Source organism: Equus quagga, chromosome 12, assembly GCF_021613505.1.
Source record: "Equus quagga isolate Etosha38 chromosome 12, UCLA_HA_Equagga_1.0, whole genome shotgun sequence".
Taxonomy (NCBI): domain Eukaryota; kingdom Metazoa; phylum Chordata; class Mammalia; order Perissodactyla; family Equidae; genus Equus; species Equus quagga.
This window is the reverse complement of record NC_060278.1, coordinates 18,600,304-18,622,986: the sequence shown is the minus strand read 5'-3', so window position 1 is coordinate 18,622,986 and position 22,683 is coordinate 18,600,304. Positions and strand designations below refer to the sequence as shown.

General features: G+C 43.7%; 1 protein-coding gene across 2 annotated transcripts in view; it reads right to left on the bottom strand.

Annotated features, from left to right (window-relative positions):
- Positions 1-22,683, bottom strand: part of NMT2 (N-myristoyltransferase 2) — a 58,739-nt gene that overhangs the window by 14,175 nt on the left and 21,881 nt on the right. The window contains exons 2-9 of one of the 2 annotated variants that reach the window (XM_046679697.1): positions 15,033-15,168; positions 14,610-14,652; positions 10,442-10,586; positions 6,337-6,455; positions 6,150-6,241; positions 5,925-6,041; positions 4,609-4,779; positions 3,320-3,428 (exon numbers count right to left, since the gene is read on the bottom strand). In XM_046679697.1, the coding sequence (XP_046535653.1) occupies positions 3,320-3,428; positions 4,609-4,779; positions 5,925-6,041; positions 6,150-6,241; positions 6,337-6,455; positions 10,442-10,586; positions 14,610-14,652; positions 15,033-15,168 (932 nt within the window). The remainder of the gene's footprint in view (positions 1-3,319; positions 3,429-4,608; positions 4,780-5,924; positions 6,042-6,149; positions 6,242-6,336; positions 6,456-10,441; positions 10,587-14,609; positions 14,653-15,032; positions 15,169-22,683) is intronic. The other variant, XM_046679696.1, reaches the window with a different exon arrangement.

Sequence of the window (22,683 nt, the reverse complement as noted above, 5' to 3'; positions counted from 1 at the left end):
AGTATTTGAGATACTAGTGGCTAATGACATGGGCTCTGGGATGGTTCTGTCCGACTAGAAGACTCTGGGCAAATCAATCTCGTCTTTCAATGTCCTCTTCTACAAAATGAGGTCAAAGACCCACCCTCCTATGACTGTTATAAATGATAAACGAGAACACGGATGTTCCAAGGCCAGCATAATTCTGGCCCCAGTATATGTTAACTCTCATCTTCAGAAGTCCGTGAAGAGGAGAGAAAGCAGGCACTGGAAGCAGCAACAGTAATGATGAATCAGGAAATGAGACTGATCCATGGAGCAGAAGTCGTATTCAGTACGGTTCTTCATTTTATGCTGAATGGTATAAACTGTCCTTCAGTGATGTGATGGCCAGTGGTGGCATCATCCATCTGGGCCCTTGTGGGAGGAGGTGCTCTGGTACAGGCTGCCTTGTCCAGCTTCCAGCTCAGGAGACAGACACCCAGGAGAGTGCTGTCGGCACCTTCCAATTTCCTGATCTCGGTACTTTCGTCTCCTCTACCCACTCTCTTTTTCATTAATTTGCTGTTCATTTTTCTTTCCTTCCTTATGACTTAAAAGGGGGAAGACGACTGGAACATGCCAACAAGAGCCGTTTGGACCTTGACAATTGTCCTTCCCTGTCTGAACCTACGCTCTAATGACCACATAGCGAGACGTCTGTTGGGACTGGCCCACGGTGCCCCCACCAAGGGTGTGTGAGAGGTGATGGCAGAAGCAGAGAGATCTAATGGGGGGAACATGGAAGACTGGGGCCTGCATCCCAAGTCCTCCACTTATTAGTGACAGGCCCTTGTCTAAATGGCAGCCTCGGTCTTTTCATCTGTAAAATGGAGATAAGAGTACCAACTTCTTATCTTATCTTATCTTAGGTTGTCGTAAGAATATATTGAATATTTCGTGTGAGAGCACTTTATAAATGTCAGTTTATTGGGGAAGAAAAAGGCAGTCACCATAACACCATGGCTGGATAGGACTGCCGTACGCAAGGGACCTAAGTCCACTGTAACTAAGATACCAAAGTGTGGCTTTACAGCCAATGCCTCCCAGTGAATTACTACCAACTCGCTGAAACTTCGTTATCTGTGACTTGATTGACTCTTGTGCAAAAATAGAAAGGCTGATGGACAAAGTCAAGTTAAAAGTACTTTTAGCCCCTTAAGTTCTAAGCATCCTGAATAAACCAATGATAGGTACTAAAAACTCCTATTCTTCATTTCATTTTAGGCAACCTACATGTAAGTGGGCGCTCTCCTCACACGCGAGCTGTTTTAGGTTCAATAAACTGAAATCTGGGCAGACCAAAGTAGAACAGAATTAGCCCCTAGTGAAAAAAGCAGGCACTCTTGAAGTTTTTATTTCAACGCGCATATAGCAGAGTATTTAACTACTGGCAAGGAGGACACTGAGAACAAAAGGTGCCTGCAGAGGGGGCGTTTCATCTTTGCTGTGTACTGTCCCCTTTTTTCTCACTGCCGTTTGTGCTCTGTGTGACTCTGTCCCTCTCAGTCGCTCTGGGTCTTAGCCATTAGCAGAAATCGTCTCTAGCTTCAAAAGAATACTGATCAGTAACTATTAATTGTCACAATGAGGGTGTGACTTCTCTGAACATCTTCCTGTTTCTCCATTTCAGGGCACACACCGCCATGCTCTTACCTTCATTTCTGTCACCCCAGCTTGGGAGGCCAGCTCCCACTTCCCCAGGTCACGTGGACCCTCCGTCATGGGGCCTGCGGTTCTTACTTCCTTCTGTTCTGATCTATGTTCCCCCTCCCTCCTTGGCCTCGTGGAGAGGTGGTGAGTTCATCAGTTTGAGCCCCCACTGTCTGCAAGAACATTTAAGACAGACGGAAGAACATGCCTTCCAATCCTTGTGCCAGGCTGTGAAGCCCAGGAAGGATGAGCGTGACGTTTCCCACATTGGTTTCCTCCACCTCCACGTCCCTCGTTATTACATTCTGCCTCAGGTCAGAAATTAGTTGAGTCTCGTCTATCATCAGGAAAAAGACATCAGTTATGCAGCCACTGACGACATGTGTTTAGTAAACACACAACTGGCCAAAAGACAAAAGGAACTGGAGTCGGCTGCCCCTAGAAAGGCCACTACAGTCCTCACCGCTTTTAGAGGAACATGGCTCCATTCCATGTGAATCCTTCAGTCAAGTTACAATATCTAACGAAACCACTCTGTAAGAATCCAAAAGAAAGAACAGCTCTGACAAAATCAAAACTTCAAACCAAAGAGCCCATCTGTGGCTGACAGATTCTAAGATGGCCCCCAACGATGCCTGCCTCCTGGTGTTCATGCTCTTGTGGTCCACTCCTCTTGAGGGTAGGTCGGACTTGTGACTTTCTTCTAACCAATGACGTATGGCAATGGTGACTGGATGTCACTTTTGTGATTGATTACATACGGTTCTAACTTCCACCTTGCTAGCCGATTCTCTGTCTTCACTGGCTCTGATGAAGTAAGCCGCCATGTTGTAAGCCACCCTACGGAGAATCCCATGTGGCAAAGAACTGAGGCAGCCTCTAGCTGACAGCCAGTGAGGAACTGAGGCCCTCGATCCAACTGCCTGCAAGGAACTCATGCCTGCCAACAGTCAGGTGAGCTTGGAAGCAGCTCTATCCCCAGTCCAGTCTTCAGATGAGACCTCAGCCCTGGCTGACACCTTGATGGCAGCTTCATGAGAGGCCCTGAAGCAGAGGCCTCAGCTAAGCCGTGCCTTGATTCCTGACCCACAGAACCTGAGAGATAGTAGATGTGTTGTTTTAAGCCAGTATGTTTGCAGTAACTTGTTACATAGCAATAGATAACTAATATACCAGCCAAGCCCCAAATAAAGCCAAGACTGGTGAGCACGTTAAAATTTTCCCCTATTAAGAGACAACTTTTCGAATTGGGAATTTGCTGGTTTAAAAAGAGGATAATTTAATGAGACATTATTTACTCTCCCAAGATCTCTCCTCTAAACCTCCTTCCTTAGTTCCATTGTGTTAAGATATCATCAGAAACCTGAACTTTTCTTCCCTCTTATTAACAGACTATAAATACTCAAAATTTCAACACTCATATGTCTTGAGTTCAATCCATCCAACCACAAAATGAAGAACTTAAAAACACCTGATATTTCCAAAGGACCCTCCCTATTTCCTAGCCCCTGAGTTCCACGCAGTCTTTAGCTACAGTCATATCTTCAGACACATGGGCCAGTTTTTAGACTCCTGCAAATAATTCTTCTCTACATTAAAAGCTTCAGTTGTTCCAGCTTCAAAAAACTGCAAATCATTTCTTACTTACATCTGGAAGCCTGTATAGCTTCATTGTTCTCTGTAAAGTCATATTTCTACTCAAGTGAGAAAATTTCACTTCGACCAATTTTCTGGGGTTTAGCGATCGATGCCAGTATCTGGAACACAACAAAGGTTTTAAAATCGGATTGATTTCTGACTCTCCACATTTTTACTCTCTGTTTCAGCTCAGCTGTTCGGCGAACGCTTCAGCAGCATTCAGTGAACGCTTATGTTGTGGCTGGCACAGTGCTGGATGCTGGTCTTCCTCGTATGCAATTATTTTATCACTCATTTTTCATCTCTAAAATATGTTCTGTATTCCTAGTTATTACATGCCTCTTTTCATCTCTTTCAGTAAAAAGAAACCTTAAAATTGCAAAAGAAATATTAATAATGCCCAGTTTGCAAGTATTTAATGACCACTGTTGATTCTACAGAAAGCAAAGGAGAAAGTTTAAAAACATGAAAATATTCCCCCTAAATTAGCAGCCTACACGTTTATATAATGCACACCAAAGAAAATGACTTTTTGAGAAACTAGCTTGAATTTCTTATGTGATTCCAGTTTAGGTACTGGGGTGAATGATTTGCACGAAAATATACCTGTGAAGTTTTATTTATTCTGTTTATTTATGAATAATTTAACAGGAGATAGTAATTTTATAGTTTGCTCTTTTATACTATGTTTATCTGAAGATTCATCTTATTTGAGTCAATAGAAATAGTGGAGTGAGACCAACTCTTTCTGATGCTTTACAAACAGGCTAGTCAAGTGACAGTCTGATAAACGATTTTCTCGCTGGATTAACCTTTGAAAGCTTGATAAGATCAGATGAGGTCATAAAAACAGAGCTGAAGCCGTCTTACTCTTAGCAAACAAGTACCTCTGGGTTTTTTAACTGATATTTATCAAGCTTTTGGAATAGTTCCTGATAGCGCTGTAGAGCACATATAAAACTGAGCATCAGAGGAGGAAGGAAGATGGTACACACACGACAGTTCACGATCGTGATGCCCTGGGCTCCTCCAAGGTAGAGACAGCACTCGTCTTTCCAATGGAAGAGACGCAGAAATGGAGATCCCGTGTCATTAGCATACACGTGGCTGTCTGGTACACTAGAAGGAATCCCGGGCTCCGTGGCTCTAGATGCTAGTCTCCATCTCTGCTACCGACCAACTGCATAATCACGGGTAAGCCAGAATCCCTGTGAGTTACATGCGAGGAGAATAACACCTCTAGCAACACGGCAGGGGGGCTCGATGCACGAAGGACAGGTAAGGGTGTGGTGCTATTACCTGCACGTGGCCACTGGCTTGGGAAGAACCACTCCAGCGGTGTAGACGGCCTGGAAAATCCCTTCCAGGTTCACTCTTCTAGTTATTTCTCGAATTAACACTGGAGCTACCCGTTTTGATCTCAACTTCTTATGAACACAAAGAAAGTTGATTTCAACCATCTTCTTCACACTAAGAAAGATGTCAAAAATCAGGACAAACGTTAAGATGAAAACATTTAAAAAAATAAGACAACACCCATCAAATTTCAAAGACTAAGAAACTGGAAGACCTCTTTTGACACAATATTTAAGAAAAACATCCCATCATTTAGACATTTCATAAACTCAGCTTGCCACACTCCTCCCCATACTCTTCTGCCAGAATGGTTAAAACTCTAGGCCACGGAGATGCACACCCCCACGTTCTAAATAAATTTTAGGACTTTGGTCTTTTCTAAGTTTTCAGTTTAGAAATGGGATCAGATGTGCTTCTTAAACTTTCTATATCTGTTTTCCTGTCCTGCATATAATGATGGCAATAACTGGGCCACCCAGATGCAGAATCTGGTAAGATGTTGCTTTGTAGTATAATGCAGTTGCCTGGATCCCTGAGAGGTGCCTGGACCAGACCAGCAGGTGCTGTTCTGAGCTAAAATAAACCTTCTAGAGCTTCAAAGCCCACCCCCTGCTCTGGTTCCAGATATGCAGGCTTTTTGTTTGGCGCACAAAACCCATTGGGATCAAATGCTTTTAGCAGTAAATAAGCTAACCTAATACACCAAAAAGTAAACAGACCTATTATGCATTAAATCTTTGACTTTCATAGCTGCATCTTTGACTTTCTGGGCTGGAGACCAGGAGCAAAAATGCTACATACTTATCTTATGGATAGAAAGTTTTTATCCTTCCTAAAATCTTTTCAAGTACTTTTTCTCCCAGAAAGAAACCTGAAATACCTGTTTATGCTTTGTTTATTCTGCTACATATATACGGACATGTATGTGTATATGTACACAATACATATCTGTGTGCATGCATGTATGAGATTGAAGGAGACGAGAAAAAGAGAGAGAGAAAAAGAGAGTGGTCCTTTTGTTGTTGTTGTTCACAGTCCAAGACCTTTTTTTTATTAATTAATAAACTGTTTTTTAAAGCAGTTTTAAGTTCACAGCAAAACTAAGCAGAAAATACAGAGAGCTCCCGTATACTCCCGCCCCCACACATATACAAGCTCCTCCACCACCAACAGCCTGCACGAAGCCATTTTAACAGCCCATTATAGCTGCAATTCTTGGAAAAGCAACAAAACTGACCCAGGCAAGCTTGAAGATGTACCTGTCATAAATCCGAATGTTTGCTGGGATGGCACTTATGAACCCGACTAGTTTTTTGTTCGAAGACACTCTGACCCCACAGTGCCACTGAAGGAGCCAGCCTGGAGGACGCAGGGCCCTGAAGTCAACGTGGGCAAGGAAAACAGGCGCCAGTTAGCGTCCAAGAACACAGGGATACACCACCCCAACCGCGCCACCCATGGCTCACGTGAGCAGCCGGACTCACCATAGCAGGAACTCGGGCGAATAGTCAAAGCGGAACATGTTGTCGTCATCCTCCACATAGTTCTCATTCAACAACGTGTACAACTCCTTGAGCTGCAAGACCAAACAAGTGTCCCGTCTGTGGTGCTCAGATCAACTCAGAAACAACGCGTGTGAACGCAGGTGCTGAATGTAAGAGACCTACTCACCACTTCGGCATTACCCAAATCTAACGTGTCCCACATAAAACCCTGCGGCAGGGAATACGGCTCTTGACGCACGTTGTCTTTGTCTGCTTCAATTGCACCGTGAGACGTTATGACCTCATCTGGAGAGGGCCAGAAAGAGAAAGATAAAAAGAGAGAGTATCCAATTACAAGGTATTCTGACCATCCAAAATGGTCCGTTACATAAAACAAAATCATGTTTGGGTGTAACAATCTTTAAAAACGTGCTATCGTTTCAGCCAGCTCGGGAGTGAAATACTGGTGGAGAAGAGCTGCTATTTTGCCAATTAAATAAAAGGAGAAATCCTGTGTCAACCGACGACAAAGGGTATATAATGAAACGATAGTGATTTCTCCGTCTCAGTCCCTAGGTTAAAGGTTTATGGTGCAGTGCCATTGCAGACAACGTGGCTTTGATGACAGCCTTGGACACGTTCTCTTTGACTCTGCATTTCAACAAACAGGAGAAGGGGCTGCACTGACCTCTGACCTGGCCCAGCAAAATCTAACATGAACTTCAGGACCGTTTACTCCTCCTCCCCAGACTGCTGGCTGTGCGGTTCCAGTCACCAACGTCTCTGGCCATTTCCACAAAGCTGCCCTTTTCCGATTCCTTCTCCGCAGCTTCCCAATAGAGTTGAGACAGAACCCAGGCTCCTGACCGAGGTGGCTGCCTGCCTGGCCACCCTCGGCACACCCACCTGCCCTGCTCCCAGGTTTCAGCCACAGGACCTGCCTCCGGCTAGCTCCAGCTCAGGCCTATCGGGGCTCTCCTCTGCCCCCAAGGCCCTTCCTGCTCTTTGCATGGCCAGCCACTTGAGTTTTCTCAGATAGAAGCTTACACATCACTTTCTCATAGCATCTTTCCCTGATGAAAGTTTTTTCCTACCTGGAGTATGTCCTCCTGAAAACCCCCATCTGGCCACCATTTATCCTACTTTCCCACCACTGTTTCCCCGGGATGTACCCCAGTGCCTGGCATTTAATAGCAGACACTCAGCAAATATCTGCTAAATATTATTCAGCCATAAGAAAGCAGGAAGTCTTGCTATTTGCAACATGGAGAGTCCTTGAGGGCATTATGCTAAATGAAATAAGTCAGACAGAGAAAACCAAATACCATGTGCTCTCACTTATATGTGGAATCTAAAACAAACTAAACAACAAAAAGAAAGAACTCATGGATACAGAAACAGATCGGTGGGAGTCAGAGGCAGGGGATGGGGAAAATGGGAAGGGGTCAGAAGTTACAGACTTCCAGTTATAAATACGTCCCAGGGATGTAACGTACAGCATGGTGATTACGGTTAAAAATACTGTATTATCGGGGCTGGCCCGGTGGTGCACTGGTTAAGTTCACGTGTTCTGCTTTGGTGGCCCGGGATTCCCTGGTTCAGATCCCAGGAGCGGACCTACACACTGCTTATCAAGCCATGTATAAAATAGAGGAAGATGGGCATGGATGTTAGCTCAGGGTCAATCTTCCTCAGCAAAAAGATGAGGATTGGCAGCGAATGTTAGCTCAGGGCTAATCTTCCTCAAAAAAAAAACACACACACAAAAAGAGAAAAAATACTGTATTACCTATTTGAAAGTTGCTAATAGAGTGGATCTTAAAAGTTCTCATCACGAGAAAAAAAATTCTGTAACTGTGTGGTGACGGATGTTAATCAGACTTATTGTGGTGATCACTTTGCAATGTATGTAATTATCGAATCATTATGTTGTATACTTGAAACCAATATAATGTTATATGTCAATTATGCCATAAAGAAATAAAATAAATAGACAGATAGAACCAGAAGACAGACAGACAAACAAACGAACATCCGTTGAATACGTGACCCTCAGGGACAGGTTTTTACCATCACAGACCTTTTACAGGTGGAGTCACAGGGTCTGTACCAGCGCCAAGGGTTTCATTTTCTCACCTTTCTACTCCCTGGCTTTGGTACTTTGTCCCATCTCCCCTCCACCAGCTCATCTCCATGTGAACACCGTAGGCTTTCTCAAGTCAGCCCAAGGGGCCAGATTCCCAGCTGCCCCCTTAGAGTCCCTTCAGACCTTTGCTTGGGGCTTGGCTGTCCCACAACATCAGGGGACCCTCCCATTCAAGCAGCTTTCAAAGGCTGGGTGTGTTCAGGCACCAACCACTCCAGAGAGAAATGGAGGAGCAGAGTCCCCCTGACTCTCCAACATTCCCCTCACTTCAGTCTCCCTCTTCCCCAACTAACCTGGACGCTGCCTTAGCGGAGGTGCATACCAGGCGTCCTACGAGCTGGGGAATCCTGCAAGGATTTAGGGGAGGGGCCGAAATGTGCTGAGCACCTGGGCTGTCTTCCAAAAACGTGCACTGGGGTTAGTGCCGGCTGGAGGCGCCTCTCTTCTCCCCGGGGCAGGGACCTGAAAGCCATGGCAGCTTGGCAAGCAGCATTCAGCTAAACCCGACACACCCAGATCAATAACTCTACATCCCTTCAGCTAAGCATCACTCAATTCACTGTCATTTAAAATCCTGAAGTTCATTCTAGAGAGTCTTCCTTCACCACCAAATATGTTTCTAGAGGCTGAAAGAAAACCCAAGTAAGGATAAAGTCTTTCTTCTTTCCCACTCTGAAGCTCATGCTTTTTAAGCTGCTTGGGTCGCGCGTGGGTGGGAGATGAGCAGTAACTTCAAAAAAGTTTGAAAAGCATTATTTGAAGGCAGAGAGAAAGCTTGTTCCCTGACTTCTATGTGATAAAACTGATTACTTGTACATAAGTGGGCTATTAAAGAGTTTTGGATGGCAATTAATCCTTCATATTATACAGATTCTGGAACTTGAACAATCAAGAAAGAAAAACATAAAAATAACTATATGATCATCTATCTTCATGCAAACATAATACAACCACCAAGTTTAGCCTGTAATACATTTAAAACATTTTATGTTTTTTTATATCAGCATCTTTTTTTTGCATAACATGAAAGCGGAACAATTAAATGATGTTTATGGAAAACTTAAGGGGTAAAATTGTTATTGAAATGTGATGGAGCAGGCCAAGTGCTCAGGGAAGAGGCCTATCAGAAAGATTCTTACATGACCCAAAGCCCTTACAAAGTGACCCAATTCCCTTACATACTGGAATGTTATTGCATGGGTAATAATTGACACCATTGGTGAGCGTTCAGAATCCTATTGTTAAATAGTGCAAAATTTTCCATTTCAGTGAGATTTAATAGGGCAAATTTTCTGTGTCTTTTGGAACAACTGAGATGTGAGACAGCTAAACACTTGTGTATAGAAAACAGAACTCTATGAAGCTTGGAACCAAAAAATAGGGGCTAAGGGAGAGTCCCTCTGTTTTTTTTTTGGTGAGGAAGATTGCTGCTGAGCTAACATCTGTGCCAATCTCCCTCTACTTTGCATGCGGAATCCCGCCACAGCATGGCTTGATGCGCAGTGGGTGGGTCCGTGCCTGGGATCTGATCCAGCGAACCCTGGGCCGAGAAAGTGGAGCACAGGAACTTACCCACTACACGACCAGGTGAGCCCCGAGAGTCCCTCTTTTATATATATTTTTAATATGCTAATGTTTCGAGAGTGGGCAATTGGATTTTTATTTTATTTTTTTAAAGATTGGCACCTAAGCTAACATCTGTTGCCTATCTTCTTTTTTTCTTTTTTCTTCTTCTTCACCCCTTCACCCCCAAGTTATATATTCTAGTTGTAGGTCCTTCTGATTGTGGCATGTGGGACGCCGCCACAGCATGGCTTGATGAGCGGTGCCATGTCCGCGCCCAGGATTCAAACTGGCGAAACCCTGGACCACTGAAGTAGAGTGTGAGAACTTAACCACTCGGCCGCGGGGCCAGCCTGAAAAGTGGAATTTTTAATAAGGATAGGAATTAGACTAACGTTGTTACCAAAAGCCAAAGTCACTACCCCATATTTATATTTTAAGGAAAAAAATGTTACTTTTGTGTAAATTTCTCATCTGTGGTATGAAACAACTTATACAAGTGAGGAAGAGTGTCTTTTGTGTTTTTCGTTTGTCGTCAATCCAGTTTTGTTTTGGGGGAAAAAAAAAAGGCAGAAAAGCTTACTTAGTTTGGGTACCGGCTGTGTATCCCAAAACTGGTATCTGTGTTTGGCGGCCTCATCGATATTCCTGGCGGGGCCCTGGCATGCGGATAACAGCTCCATTGCTCTCTGGATATCCTGCAACTTCTGCATTGGAAGGCTGGGGTTCTACAACAGCAAAGACACACAGACACAAAATATGAGGAAGCTGCCGCTCCTCCAAAACCTGGGGCAGGTACAGGTGCATCTGTGTTGGAGACTACAACATCGCAAAACAGGCAATCCTCCTCTAAGCCTGGTCAGGGCCTTGGGCTCCAGTATGCTAACAGATGAAAATATTAGCAAACACATGATGTTAAAGATCACAGTAGCTCTGTAGTTGTAATGGGGCTCTGATAGTTGGGGAAATCTAAAGTAAATCGAACCACCCTTTGCTTCAGTCTCCCACCCACCTGCCAATGGTCGTCACCGTTACTCATCCTGCAGACCAGCAAAGAGGAGTGACACAGAATGCATGTATGACTATCACACAGCAGCCAGCCAGCCATTAGCCTTGGTTTCACTGTTATGGTTAATGCTCTGCGGCAGCAATGTGGGGACAAAGGAAATAACTTCTAGAATGGAAACCAGGCAGACAAGGGGAATTTTAGTTCATTAAAAAAAAAAAGAAGAAAGAAAGAAAAATCTGAATGTAGTGCTGAGCTGGGAAGGAAGTTAATCAAGAAAGGAAACTCCAAGGATGCCCTCCTCCTGAACCACAAGGATGCCCTCTCCTAACGCGGATGCTGATCCAGACACAAACCTTCCAACAACAAGAATGAGCAGCTTCCACTCTGAGTTCAGATCCTTGGCAATCACAGCCTCCCCAACCCAAGTGTTGGAAACTGACCCTCTTTTTAAGTAAAACCTATTCTCAGTTTATAAAATTGACAATACCTTTAAATTCTAAAGTTCCGTCCTCAAAGCCAATAGTCCTGTCATCTCTGAAGATTCCCCAGCTCTTTTATTTTTTTTGGAAAATCTCTCAAATAATGTAACGCTACATGGAAAATGAGACTATACTTGAAATGAGAGAGTGGTACAGTATGTAGGACTGGATGTGGAAACCAGTGAGTTTTTTCAATATGTGAGATAACTGATTCATTTTAGAATTGTGATGCCATATAAAGAATGCTCTTCTCTGTCGTTCAGAAGTGGTTAGAAGGAATTTCAGAGCCCTTGGGTTTCCTGTGTGTCAACACACCATGGGCACCAAGGAAAGGTACCATCGACCCTCGCTGGGTTATACACAGCAGCTCTGAACTTCTGCTCAACTTTGAATCTCAAGTCAGTGGTTTGTGGCAAATCCTTTACCCTGGGAAGCTTACTCGTTTCACAGTACAAAACAGGATCTAATTAATACAGCCCAACCTGTGGTTGCATTACTCACCAGCTTTCCTTAAGAATCTTGCCACTAAAATGATTGAAGGAAACCAAGTACCTAACCAGAGGCAGGTGAAAGTCTTACTGTCTCCACCTATAAGTCTAACAGCATCGCCCAGGACTGCCACAATTCCACACTTTTTGTAAGCTGTTGATCTTATATTTTGATTGAGGTCTAAATCATAAGGTCATACCTCAGTCACACATACTAATTTAACAAAATACTTTCGCTGTTCTAATTCATTGCATTTTTAGATTTTTCTTCTTCGGGTCTCTTTTAGACATCCAACATAAAAGTAATTGATTTCCAGCAAAATGAAATTTACATCCATTTGAACCCCCAATGACAGAATCTATGAGGAGACCAACAACTTAAATAGGAACTCAGAGCACAGCATATTTGAACTAATAATGCCTGAAAATGCATCCTTTTATCTTTAAAAAGTCAAAGTAGAACCCAGGCTCATAAAAATATACCTACAGTGTCTGCACTGAATTTGTCATGGTAATTCTTCTTTCCTGATATTGGAGTTAAATCCTCTAACACTGAAATATCAAACTCAAATGATTTTGTAACACACATGAATCAGCATCTTTGTTCCAAAGGAGCTAATGACACCCAGCTCCACTGGAAGCCCTGGTGTGGTTTCCACTTGACCAAATTGGCCTCATCAGGTTGACCAGTAGTCTTCACACGAAATCACCATTAACAGTTTATCCCAATGCTCCCTATTCCAGTGCTCTCTTACAGTAGATTCAACGAAGCACAATTTTCAAATCCATGGTGACAAAGCAGTAAGGAAAACTCAGCTATGATAAACTCTTAAACCTATCCATTCACCTTCCATAGTAGCACTACCTGGGGAGAAATGAATTAGTGTTAGGAAAGGCGAGCATGTCTATCAACGCCAATTTAGGATCCCACTATTATATGCCAATGGAAGAGTCATGCACACTTCTTTTCCTCCACATCCGCTGCTTGTGAAATACTAAACATCACCTGTACTCTATACCCATTATTTTCCTAATTTAACACCTTGGAAAAACGTCCAAGTCCCCTACCACTAAGAAGTCTACAAGAATCCAAAGAAATATTTTATTTTGTTGAGTATAAAGCAGAATAGTCTCTAAACACAGTCCACTATAATTTACGGTGTCATCTAGATCTGGCATCAGCTTAAGGGAAAGACGCCTCAGTTGTAAAAAACGCAATGCAGAAAAGTCCACATTAAAACAATTTGGACTTATTCTTAATTAAAAAAGAAAAGCATTTTTCTACCGTATAACGCTAACAGTTCCTCCTGCCTGGGCTGGCTCTAGTTTCTTCTAAGTGACCAGAGGTGGGAGAAGGGCTCAAAATGACGAGGGGTATAGAGATGGGTGGAAGCTGATGGAGATGACAGAAGCAATAAGGAGATGTCACAAGTGCACGTAGGTAAGGCCGCATTTACCTGACGGAGCAGCGTTCAGAAATGGAGGAAATATCTGGCAAGCTTATGGTGTACCTTGTCTGAGTCACCTTGGAAAGGCTGTCTGGTGGATACAATATTTAGTACCTGAGAACCAAGCTGAAAAGCTAGGGAAGAAGATTCCACTTTCTTCTCACCCCGCAGAGGCAGGCAGGGAAAAATGGGGGCAGGCAATGTTCCTTCTCAGTGACTGCTGGTCCTTATGTATAAACAGGGAACACCAACAAAAACTACTGCAAGACTCACTTCGTGTGATACAAGTAAACTTTGTACAAGAAGAAAACTTAAAACTCTGCAAAACCTGCATCATGCGAATAACCGCCTTGCAGACACTGGCTTGTAATATAAAAACCATTTAATAAAAATGACCTAATTGTAACCTCCTAACAGCCCTGTGAGTTGGGGAGAAGGCATTCTGCAGATGAGGAGATGGGCTTCCGAGGGCACAGAACCTTGTGCAAAGGCACACAGCTCCAGAGCCATGGGGCCAGGCCGAGCCCAGGTCCCCACTCCACTTCCTGAGCCCCTTCCACTACATCACCCGCTATCCAGGACCCCAGGACAACTTATTTGGAGCTTTGCTGTTAGTGCTCAGCACTCAGATTCCAACTCAGCTCCCTGTGGACAGCAGAGCAGAACCCTGCCCGGTCTTTCTGCGCCATCCTCTCACCTTTGGGCGCTGTATCAGACAATGCTCCATGGCTATTCACAGGGTTTTCATGGCCAATTTTCTTGGAAGTGGGCAGCCAGGTCCTTCTTCCTACTCTGTCTTAGTCTGAAAGCTCCGCTGAAACCTGTCCCCCCTGGGTGCTGATATTTGAAATCCCAGTGGCAGAGCTTCCAGAATCACGGCAACATGCAGCCGCCACAGTGTGACACCTGACAGATGGAGGGTCGGTCTCCTGACCGGGAAACAGACCCAGGACAAGGTGGTGGTGGCTGGCTTATTTAGAGCTACAACCATCAAAACATCATGTTGTTATCCTTCTAATTCTCCCCCTTTCGCTGTGAGTTTCTTGCATCCAGAGGGCTCTATGCTTCCCTGGGCCCAGCACACAAGGCCGTGTTCACAGCCAGGGTGACTGGGGTTGGTCCACAGACAGGGGCACCTGCCATCTGTACCACCAGACGCACACGAGGCCAGCAACCTGCCAACAAAGGGCCCAGCCGGACAACTCTGGTTTGGTCTAAAATGGGTGTTTCTTCAGAGGGATCCTTGAGAGCTATTTCCCACCCTTGACAATGGAATTAAGATCGGCCCCTGAAGACTGGTCCGATTGAAAGTCAACGAAAGACTTACCTGGGGCTGCTCCAGCCGACATCTGCTGCCAGATGATGTTGTGCTATTCAGGTAATTAGACAGACACCCAGAAAAATTAAAACATGAATATCTTCTGAACTAAAAGTAATCAAAGATTAAGTGTAACTTCAAAAAAAAAAAAACCTGACAAGCTCACATTGAGACTTTCTTCTAGCACTACAATCGACATAGTAATTCACCAAGAAAGGGCAAAAAGGAAGGCGGAATCCACACACACACAGAAGCACAGTGTGTGCCTCTTGGTTACTTGGGTGCCAGTGTCAGTTTTAGGAAGGCCGTAAATACCTCCAGTTAGAGTGGCATCGAGTACACAAACACGACCCTAAGGACATCTCTGAGCCAACAAACCCGCTCTCACACACACGAGAAACCACAGAGGTAAAAATAAACCGGGCCTCTCACTTTTGAAGGCTGCTGAATTTTAATCTCCTGGGAATCAGATGCTGAGTCTGACTTGGCGCCTCCGGAATTTGGTTTCTCCTTTTTTCTCTTCTGTTTCTTCTTTTTCTTTTTGGCACCCAAATCCCCTCCGGGACTTCTGTTAGGAAATTCACAGAGGGTAAAACAACAACAAAAAAATCAGCATATAAAACTGATGGTTTAGAACAATACACGTTATACACAGGAGAAAAGGCAATGTTAGGATGTGCGATGCTGCGACTTACAAGAAATATATATATATATATATATTTGATCACTCGGATGACCAAATAGGTATTTCTCATACATATTTCTCATATATTTGCTCTTCATCCATGGTTCCTGGCTTACAGCTCCCCAAACTCTCGGAATTTCCTAAGTGATGAGAGCTTAAAGCTGTCTCATGTTATGGTAATGAGGTGACTTTTGGGAAGATGGGGGCTATTGCCAGGGGAGCCAACCATGTGATCAGAAGGTTGGAACTTTCAGTCCCAGCCCCCAACCTCCAGGGAAGAGAGAGGGGCAGGAGAATGGCCAACGAGTTAATCAGTCACACCTATGTAATGAAGCCTCCATGGAAACCCAAAAGGACAGGGGTTCAGAGAGCTTCTGGGTTGGTGACCATGAGGAGGTGCTGGGAGAGAGGTGCATCTGCAGGGAAAATGGAAGCCCCGTGCCCTTGCCCCATGCCTTGCCCTCTGCATCTCTTCTACCCGGCTGGTCCTGAGTTATGTCCTTTTATAATAAACTGGTGCTCTAGTAAGTAAAATGTTTCTCTGAGTTCTGTGAGCTGCTTTAGCAAATTAACCGATCCGGAGGCTGGGGTCGTGGGAACCTCTGATCTAAGACAGTCGGTCAGAAGCACAGGTAACAATCTGGGCTTGTGACTGGTGCCTGACGTGGCGGGGCTGGAAGAGGTGTAGGACTGAGTCCTTAACCTGTGGAATTTGATGCTACCTTCTGGGTAGATAGCGTCAGAAATGAGTTGAATTCCTGGACACCCTGCTGGTGTCTGAGGATTGCTTGGTGTTTTGTGGAAATCCCCCCTCCAAACACACATACGTTTTGGAATTGGGCCCAGGAGCCCAAAACAGGATGTGAAGGGGGAATGAAATTCAGTCAGATTAGGAATTTGGCAGGACAAGTAACTCAGAAGGATATAACTACACTCAGTCACACCACACGGTGCTTAGATGGTATCTAAGCAGAAAAACTGCAGATAGAAACCATATCTTATAACGGACATCAGACAGCCTTCAGTTATCATTGCTCCATGAATCTACTTCTCGGTCAGCCTTCTAAGGGAGAGATACATGTTGCAAAAATTCCATTTTACAGTCCAGCCGGTGGTATAGTGGTTAAGTTCACGTGCTCCATATCAGCAGCCCAGGGTTTGCAGGTTCAGTTCCCAGAGCAGACCTACACACGGGTGACTCATCAAGCCATGGTGTGGTGGCACCCCACATAGAAAGTAGAGGAAGATTGGCAAGGATGTTAGCTCAGGGACTATCTTCCTCAAGCAAAATGAGGAAGATTTGGCAACAGATGTTAGCTCAGGGCCAATCTTCCTCACCAAAAAAAAAATAAAAACCAACCAACCTCCATTATAATCATCTCTTGGGTACAACAAATCACTAATCTTGACACCACAGAAACAAAGAAAATGCTTCTCTGCAGAGGGGGAATTCTTCCCGACAAAGATTTTTACTAGAAGGATTGACAACAAGAACAAAAAACTCTACGTGAAAAAAACATTTACTGGTAAAACATTTCTGTTTGGAACCCTTGTTGTCTTATGACTATCGTCTTCTGAAAGAGTGAAAGGCAAAAAAACGACATGAGGAGACCTAAATTTTCCATTTATTTGGGCCTACTCTACCACAATAGTCCCAGAAGGTCAATTAAAATTTAGAGTTAGAGATTATTATTACGTTATTGCCTGAAGTGGGGGAAAGTGATGGAAAGGATCAGTTCCGTTCTATTGTTCTCAATCAGCGCTATCTGTCCTACTTTCTTTCTTGAATTTTTACTTAATTATCAAATACATATTGGTCACACAAGACACAGATGTCATTAATTTATATTAAAAGTCTTACAACATTGTCCCTCAAAGGCAGCCAACAGTTTTCCTTGTTTATATTCTTCCAAAATTGTCTTTTTCTCTAAGCATGCCCTTGTTTTTACTATGAATCAGTTTTAAACAAAAACTGAATCTTAAGCACACCATTTTAAAACTTGCTTCTTTTCTCCTTCCACTTAACAACGTGTCTTGGACTTCTTTCCATGTCAGGATATATTGAGTGATCTCATTTCTTTTTAGCAACCGGATAGCATTCCATTGTGTAAATATATCATATTTTATTGAACCCTTTCTATATTAAAAATGCTGCTGCTGCTGCAAAAAAATATTCTGATACATCTTTGTGCACTCATGCTAATAGGTCCAAAGGTGGAAATGTAGGTCAAAAGGCATGCACATTTTTAGTTTTACTAGATAATTAAGACTACTTTACTAAATATTGTACCAATTTCCACTCTACCAACAGTAAATCGGTTTCCAGTTCCACATGGTAAGGAGCGTGGAAGTCGCCACTCCATGCCAACAACAAGTAAAAAGCAGAACAGACTGAAAAGTCAAAAACTCTTCTTGGATCTGTAGAGAGAGGAGGACACGGGGCAACCGCTGCCTCCAGGACTAGAGAGAAAGAGGAGTGAATGCAGAGAGTCCCAGCTTCCCGGAGCAGAGACTCACGAGTGGAAACCTCCACGAGATCCAGTGCCGGGGTAGAAACACCTGGACTGTAACTGATGAATTGCTGCAAGTTGAGGGTGGGCAAGTCTGAGAGGTAAAAACTCCAGGGGCACCTGGTCACAGGGTCTCCCACACTTTTGTGAGTTTTACCTCTGGGAGCTCAACCATGTCCTCAGAGTAAATATTGGAGAAATATCCCTTTGCGCTTCCGGCAGTGGGAGGGGAGGAGGAATCATTTTGAAATATGCCAGAGTATTCAGTTCTTCCTAACAAGGTCTGCTCTCAGGAGAAACTAGTTAACCAGAGCCTAACCTGCTGGGGTATTATCAGAGCCTAACTGACCTGGGGAAGGGAAATACCCAACTCTAGCCAGCTCTAACCATCCTGTCCCATGTATGGGGGAGAAGAAAATTGAGACACTCTTGTGAAGTTCATGGTCCAGAGGCACAGGCTCATTAAAGGCTGGGACCTTATCACAAACTATGGAATACTTCCCCTCCCTCCAACAGCTCCAACACATGACTAAAGGCCTGTTTGCAGAAGTTCCTTTCACCTGGGACATCATGCCTGACTATCAAGAAAAAATTATAAGACATACCAAAAGGCAAAAAACACAGTTGGAAAAGATAAGAGCAAGCATCAGAGCCAGACATGGCAGGGACGCTGGAATGATCACACCAGGAATTTAAAACAACTATGATTATGATGCTAAGGGCTCAAATGGATAAAGTAGACAGCATACAAGAACAGATGGGGAATGTAAGCAGAGAGATGGAAATCCTAAGAAAGAACCAAAAATAAATGCTAGACATAAAAAACATTCTAACAGAGATGAAGACTGCATTTGATGGGCTTATTGGTAGACTGGACATGGCTGAGCAAAGAATTTCTGAGCTTGAGGATACAGCAATGGAAACCTGAATAGAAACCTCCAAAACTGAAAAGCAAAGAGAACAAAGACTGAAGAAACAGAAGAGAATATCCAAGGACTGTGGGATGATGACAAAAGATGTAACATGTGCATAAAAGGAAAACCAGAAGGAGAAAGAACATAAGAAATATTTGAAACAATAATGACTCAGATTTTCCCCCAAATTAATGTCAGACAGCAAACCACAGATCCAAGAAGCTCAGAGAAGACCAAGCAGGATCAATGCCAAAAACACTACACCTAGGCATATCATTCTCAAACTACACAAAATCAAAAATAAAGAAGAGATCCTGAAAGAAGCTGGGGGGGTGGGGAACACCATATCTAAAGAGGAACACAGAACAGTAAACGAGAACATCAATTTCCCTACATCTTTGCCAGCACTGAAATACTACCATTTTTTTTCATCTCTGACAGTCTTACGGGTAGAAAAAGTCTCATTGTACGTTTAATTTTTCTTTATTTAATCTGGAGTGGGGCTACACATCTTTTCTTATGTTTATTGACTATTTATATTTTCCCATGAATTGCTCATTCATATCCTTTTTCTAGTAGCTGTCTTTAAAAAAATCGATTTGTCAGTGCTCTTTATAAAACCATGGATAGAACTTGTCATTTATTAAGTATTTACTTTGGGCACTTCAATTTCATTTAATCCTCACAACAGCCCTATGACAGAGATTCTACTTTGTGCTTATATTACACTGTCTCGTTTGTTGTCTATTATTTACATTGCAAATACTTTACCCAGTTTATTTTTTAGCTCTCAGCTTTATTTATGGTCTCTTTTCCTGTACAGACATTTAAAATTTTTATGGACTCTAATATTTTAAATTTTTCCCTTGTGGCTTCTTGGCTTTTAAATCTTGCTTAGAAAGGCCTTCCCTATTCCAAAATTACATAAATATCTTTCTATGCTTTTTTTCCTCTACTCATTTTATGGCTTTTGGGAATAAAATATTTAGTCTTCTAATTCATTTAGAATAAAATGTGTACCATGTGAAGTACCATGTCCTAACTTTTCAAAAATACATTATAAATACAAGAAAGCCCCATTATAACATGATGATTACAGGGGTCACACTATTGTCCAAAGACTGACAAGATGATATAAGCAGAGAGGCAGACACACCTGCTTATTAGATGCAATTACATAGTGAGGTCCTCTTTTTGCCAGACACTGCTCCAAAAGCAAGCAGTCCAAAAACTTGTTGATACTTCTCCCATCGAGAAGTGGGGTCTCTTCCCCTCTGCTTGAATCTGAGCAGCTTGTCCCTTGCTTTTAATGCAGCAGAGGTGACACTATGTGACTTCTGAGTCTAGGTCACAAAAGGCCATGTGGTTTCTACCTGGCTCCCTTGGGATTCTCACTTTGGGGGCAGCCAGGAGCCACGGAGGAGGTCTGATTGCCCTGAGACCATGGCTTGCAGGCACTGCAAGAGACAGTGCAGCTGAACCCGAGGCAGCCTCTGGCTGCACTGCATGAGAGACCATGACCCCAAAGCTCCTAATTGCAAGTTTGTGCACCCAATGCACAATCACCAAGACAGCAGTGCTTGGAGATGGAGAAAGGTTTATTGGAACTGGCCAAAATGAGAAGGTGGAGGATAGGGTCTCTCAAATCCACCTTAACCAAAGAAGAAAGCAGGGGGTTTTCATAGAGCTAAGTGGCTTGCAAAGAGGAGTTTTGAAGAAAGAGGGGAAATCCGTGTTTCTTTCACTCCAGATACGCCCTTGGGCAATCAGACTTCTGGTGTGAAACGCAGCAGCTGGGGGCCGTTATCTCGTAGTTGTAACTTGTTAAAGGCATTCTTTTTCTTCTGCAAGACAAGCTCATAAATCCTTGTGACCCTTGAGTTAGCCCTCAGGTTAAACAAGAAAACAGCAAATTAACAACATGAACTTCGTTTCATCTGTGTCTGTATTGGGAACAAGGTCAAAGGTTAATCATGTTCTTATTGAATATTTACAGTAACCCTCAGGTACCCGTCTTCAACCCCAAAGTGAGAAACTGCCTTTTCCAACTTCCCGACCCACAGAATGTGCAAACACAATAGAGTGACTGCTGTTTCATGTCACCAAGTTTGTGATGATTTGTATGCAGGAATAAAGACTGCAACCGAAATTTAGTATCTGAAAATGGAAGGCGGCTGTGACAAACACCTAAAACAGGTGGCTTCAAGACCAGGTGGAAAGACCCTGAGGAGACTTAGCAGAAGGCTGATGGCCTGGAGGAGGCTCTTGGTGAGGGACTCAAAGGAAAATGAATCAAATGATATTGGAAGATCAGAGGAAAGAGACTCTCGTTATGTAACAGAGGAACAGTTTGTGGAAAGGAGAAAATGTACCTAATGAGCTTGATGATCTAATTAAAAAGATTTCTGGGCACAGGGTTGAAAGTGTTGGCTTCTCCCAGCTGTCTGAAATAAAATGAAAGAGAAGAGATTAAGGAATGAGCTATTCAGTTTTTGAGTGGAATTTAGAGAAAATATAAACCCAGCCAGGACTTGCTGGATTCCAAAATAAAAGTGTTCCTCATCCCCAACATCTCCAGAAGGCAAAGGATTTGCAATATTAAGAAATGGACTCAAGACAAAAAGTCAAATCTGGGGTGGAGCTGTAAGACCCTTTGTTAGGACCTCAGCAAGATCCAAGGCGGGGCCTCACTGAACATTCCAAACAGACAAAGGCCTTCTAAGTTTCTGAAGGACGTGCCTTCTACATCCGCTCTCTAAACATGGCTTCTAAGGATCTCCAGGGCATTCAGGCTCACAGAGAACCCAAGCTAGAGAAAAGCTTATCTCGAAGACATTTGTGGCTGGGCCTTCTGCCTAATGGAGTGGATTATAAATTGACAAAGTAAACCCATGACATTTTTTTTAAGAATTAGCTTAAAAGAGACAGCAGAACAAAACAAAAAGAAGCCTGTGGACCCTCAGCCTTTCAGAGGCAGGAAGCAGATGGAGGTGACTCAGGGGCTTAAAAGGTGGAACCAAGAGCCCAAAGGCCAGAGGCAAGAGCCACGGAGAACAGCTCCCAAAGAGAGTGATGAACTCAAGTCAGGGAACTGGCGACACGTTACGGGTTGGATTTCAGAAGTGCCGTGGACCACTGAGTGCCGTGCACTGTCTCTTTCCTTCTCTTTGGAAATATCTATAGTGGCTCTGCTACATCTGTCCACCACTCCACAAATGTGTGTGGGGAGCAGATAACATATCTGCTCAGTCCACACATATTCAGGTCAACCTTGAGGGGCGTCATCCATACCTAGACTTGGTTTAGATGATGAGATTCTGGACTTCAAGCCTGAGCCTAAGACATAAGCCAAAACACGAAATGATTTCGGGGAGGGTCTTAGGGCGGGTAAATGTATTCTGCATGTGGGACAATGTAAGTAATTTTTGGCCAGAAGATGGACTGTAGTAGTTTTCAATGTGACCTCATTTTCCAAGCCTCCTCCCAATGAAAGATAGAATCTAGCTCTCCTCCTCTTGAATGTGGCCAGGCTTGTGACTCTCTTACAACCAATCATTCACAACAAATGTGTCAATATGTGACTTCTAAGTCTAGGTGAGAAAAGGCCACACAGCTGCCACCCACTTCTCATAGAATGTTCTCTCTGTCAGACGATCTTGAGACCTGCCATGCTGGTGAGGCCACATGCTGGGTAAGAACCAAGCTGAGCTCCGGCCAATGGCCAGCCCTGTGAGTGAGCCACCTTGGGCATCCACTCCAGCAGAGCCATTGTCTGACTGCAGCCCCAGCCAAAATCTGACCATGACCTCATAAGAGACTCCCAGCGAGAACCCCCTCCAACGGTGCCCTTTCCAAATTCCTAAGCCACAGGATTTGTGAGCAATAAAGTGGTTGGTGGTTTGTTATACAGCATTAGTTACTGGAACATACAGATACAACACTGAACAAAGCAAAGTCCCGTCCTGTGGAGCATA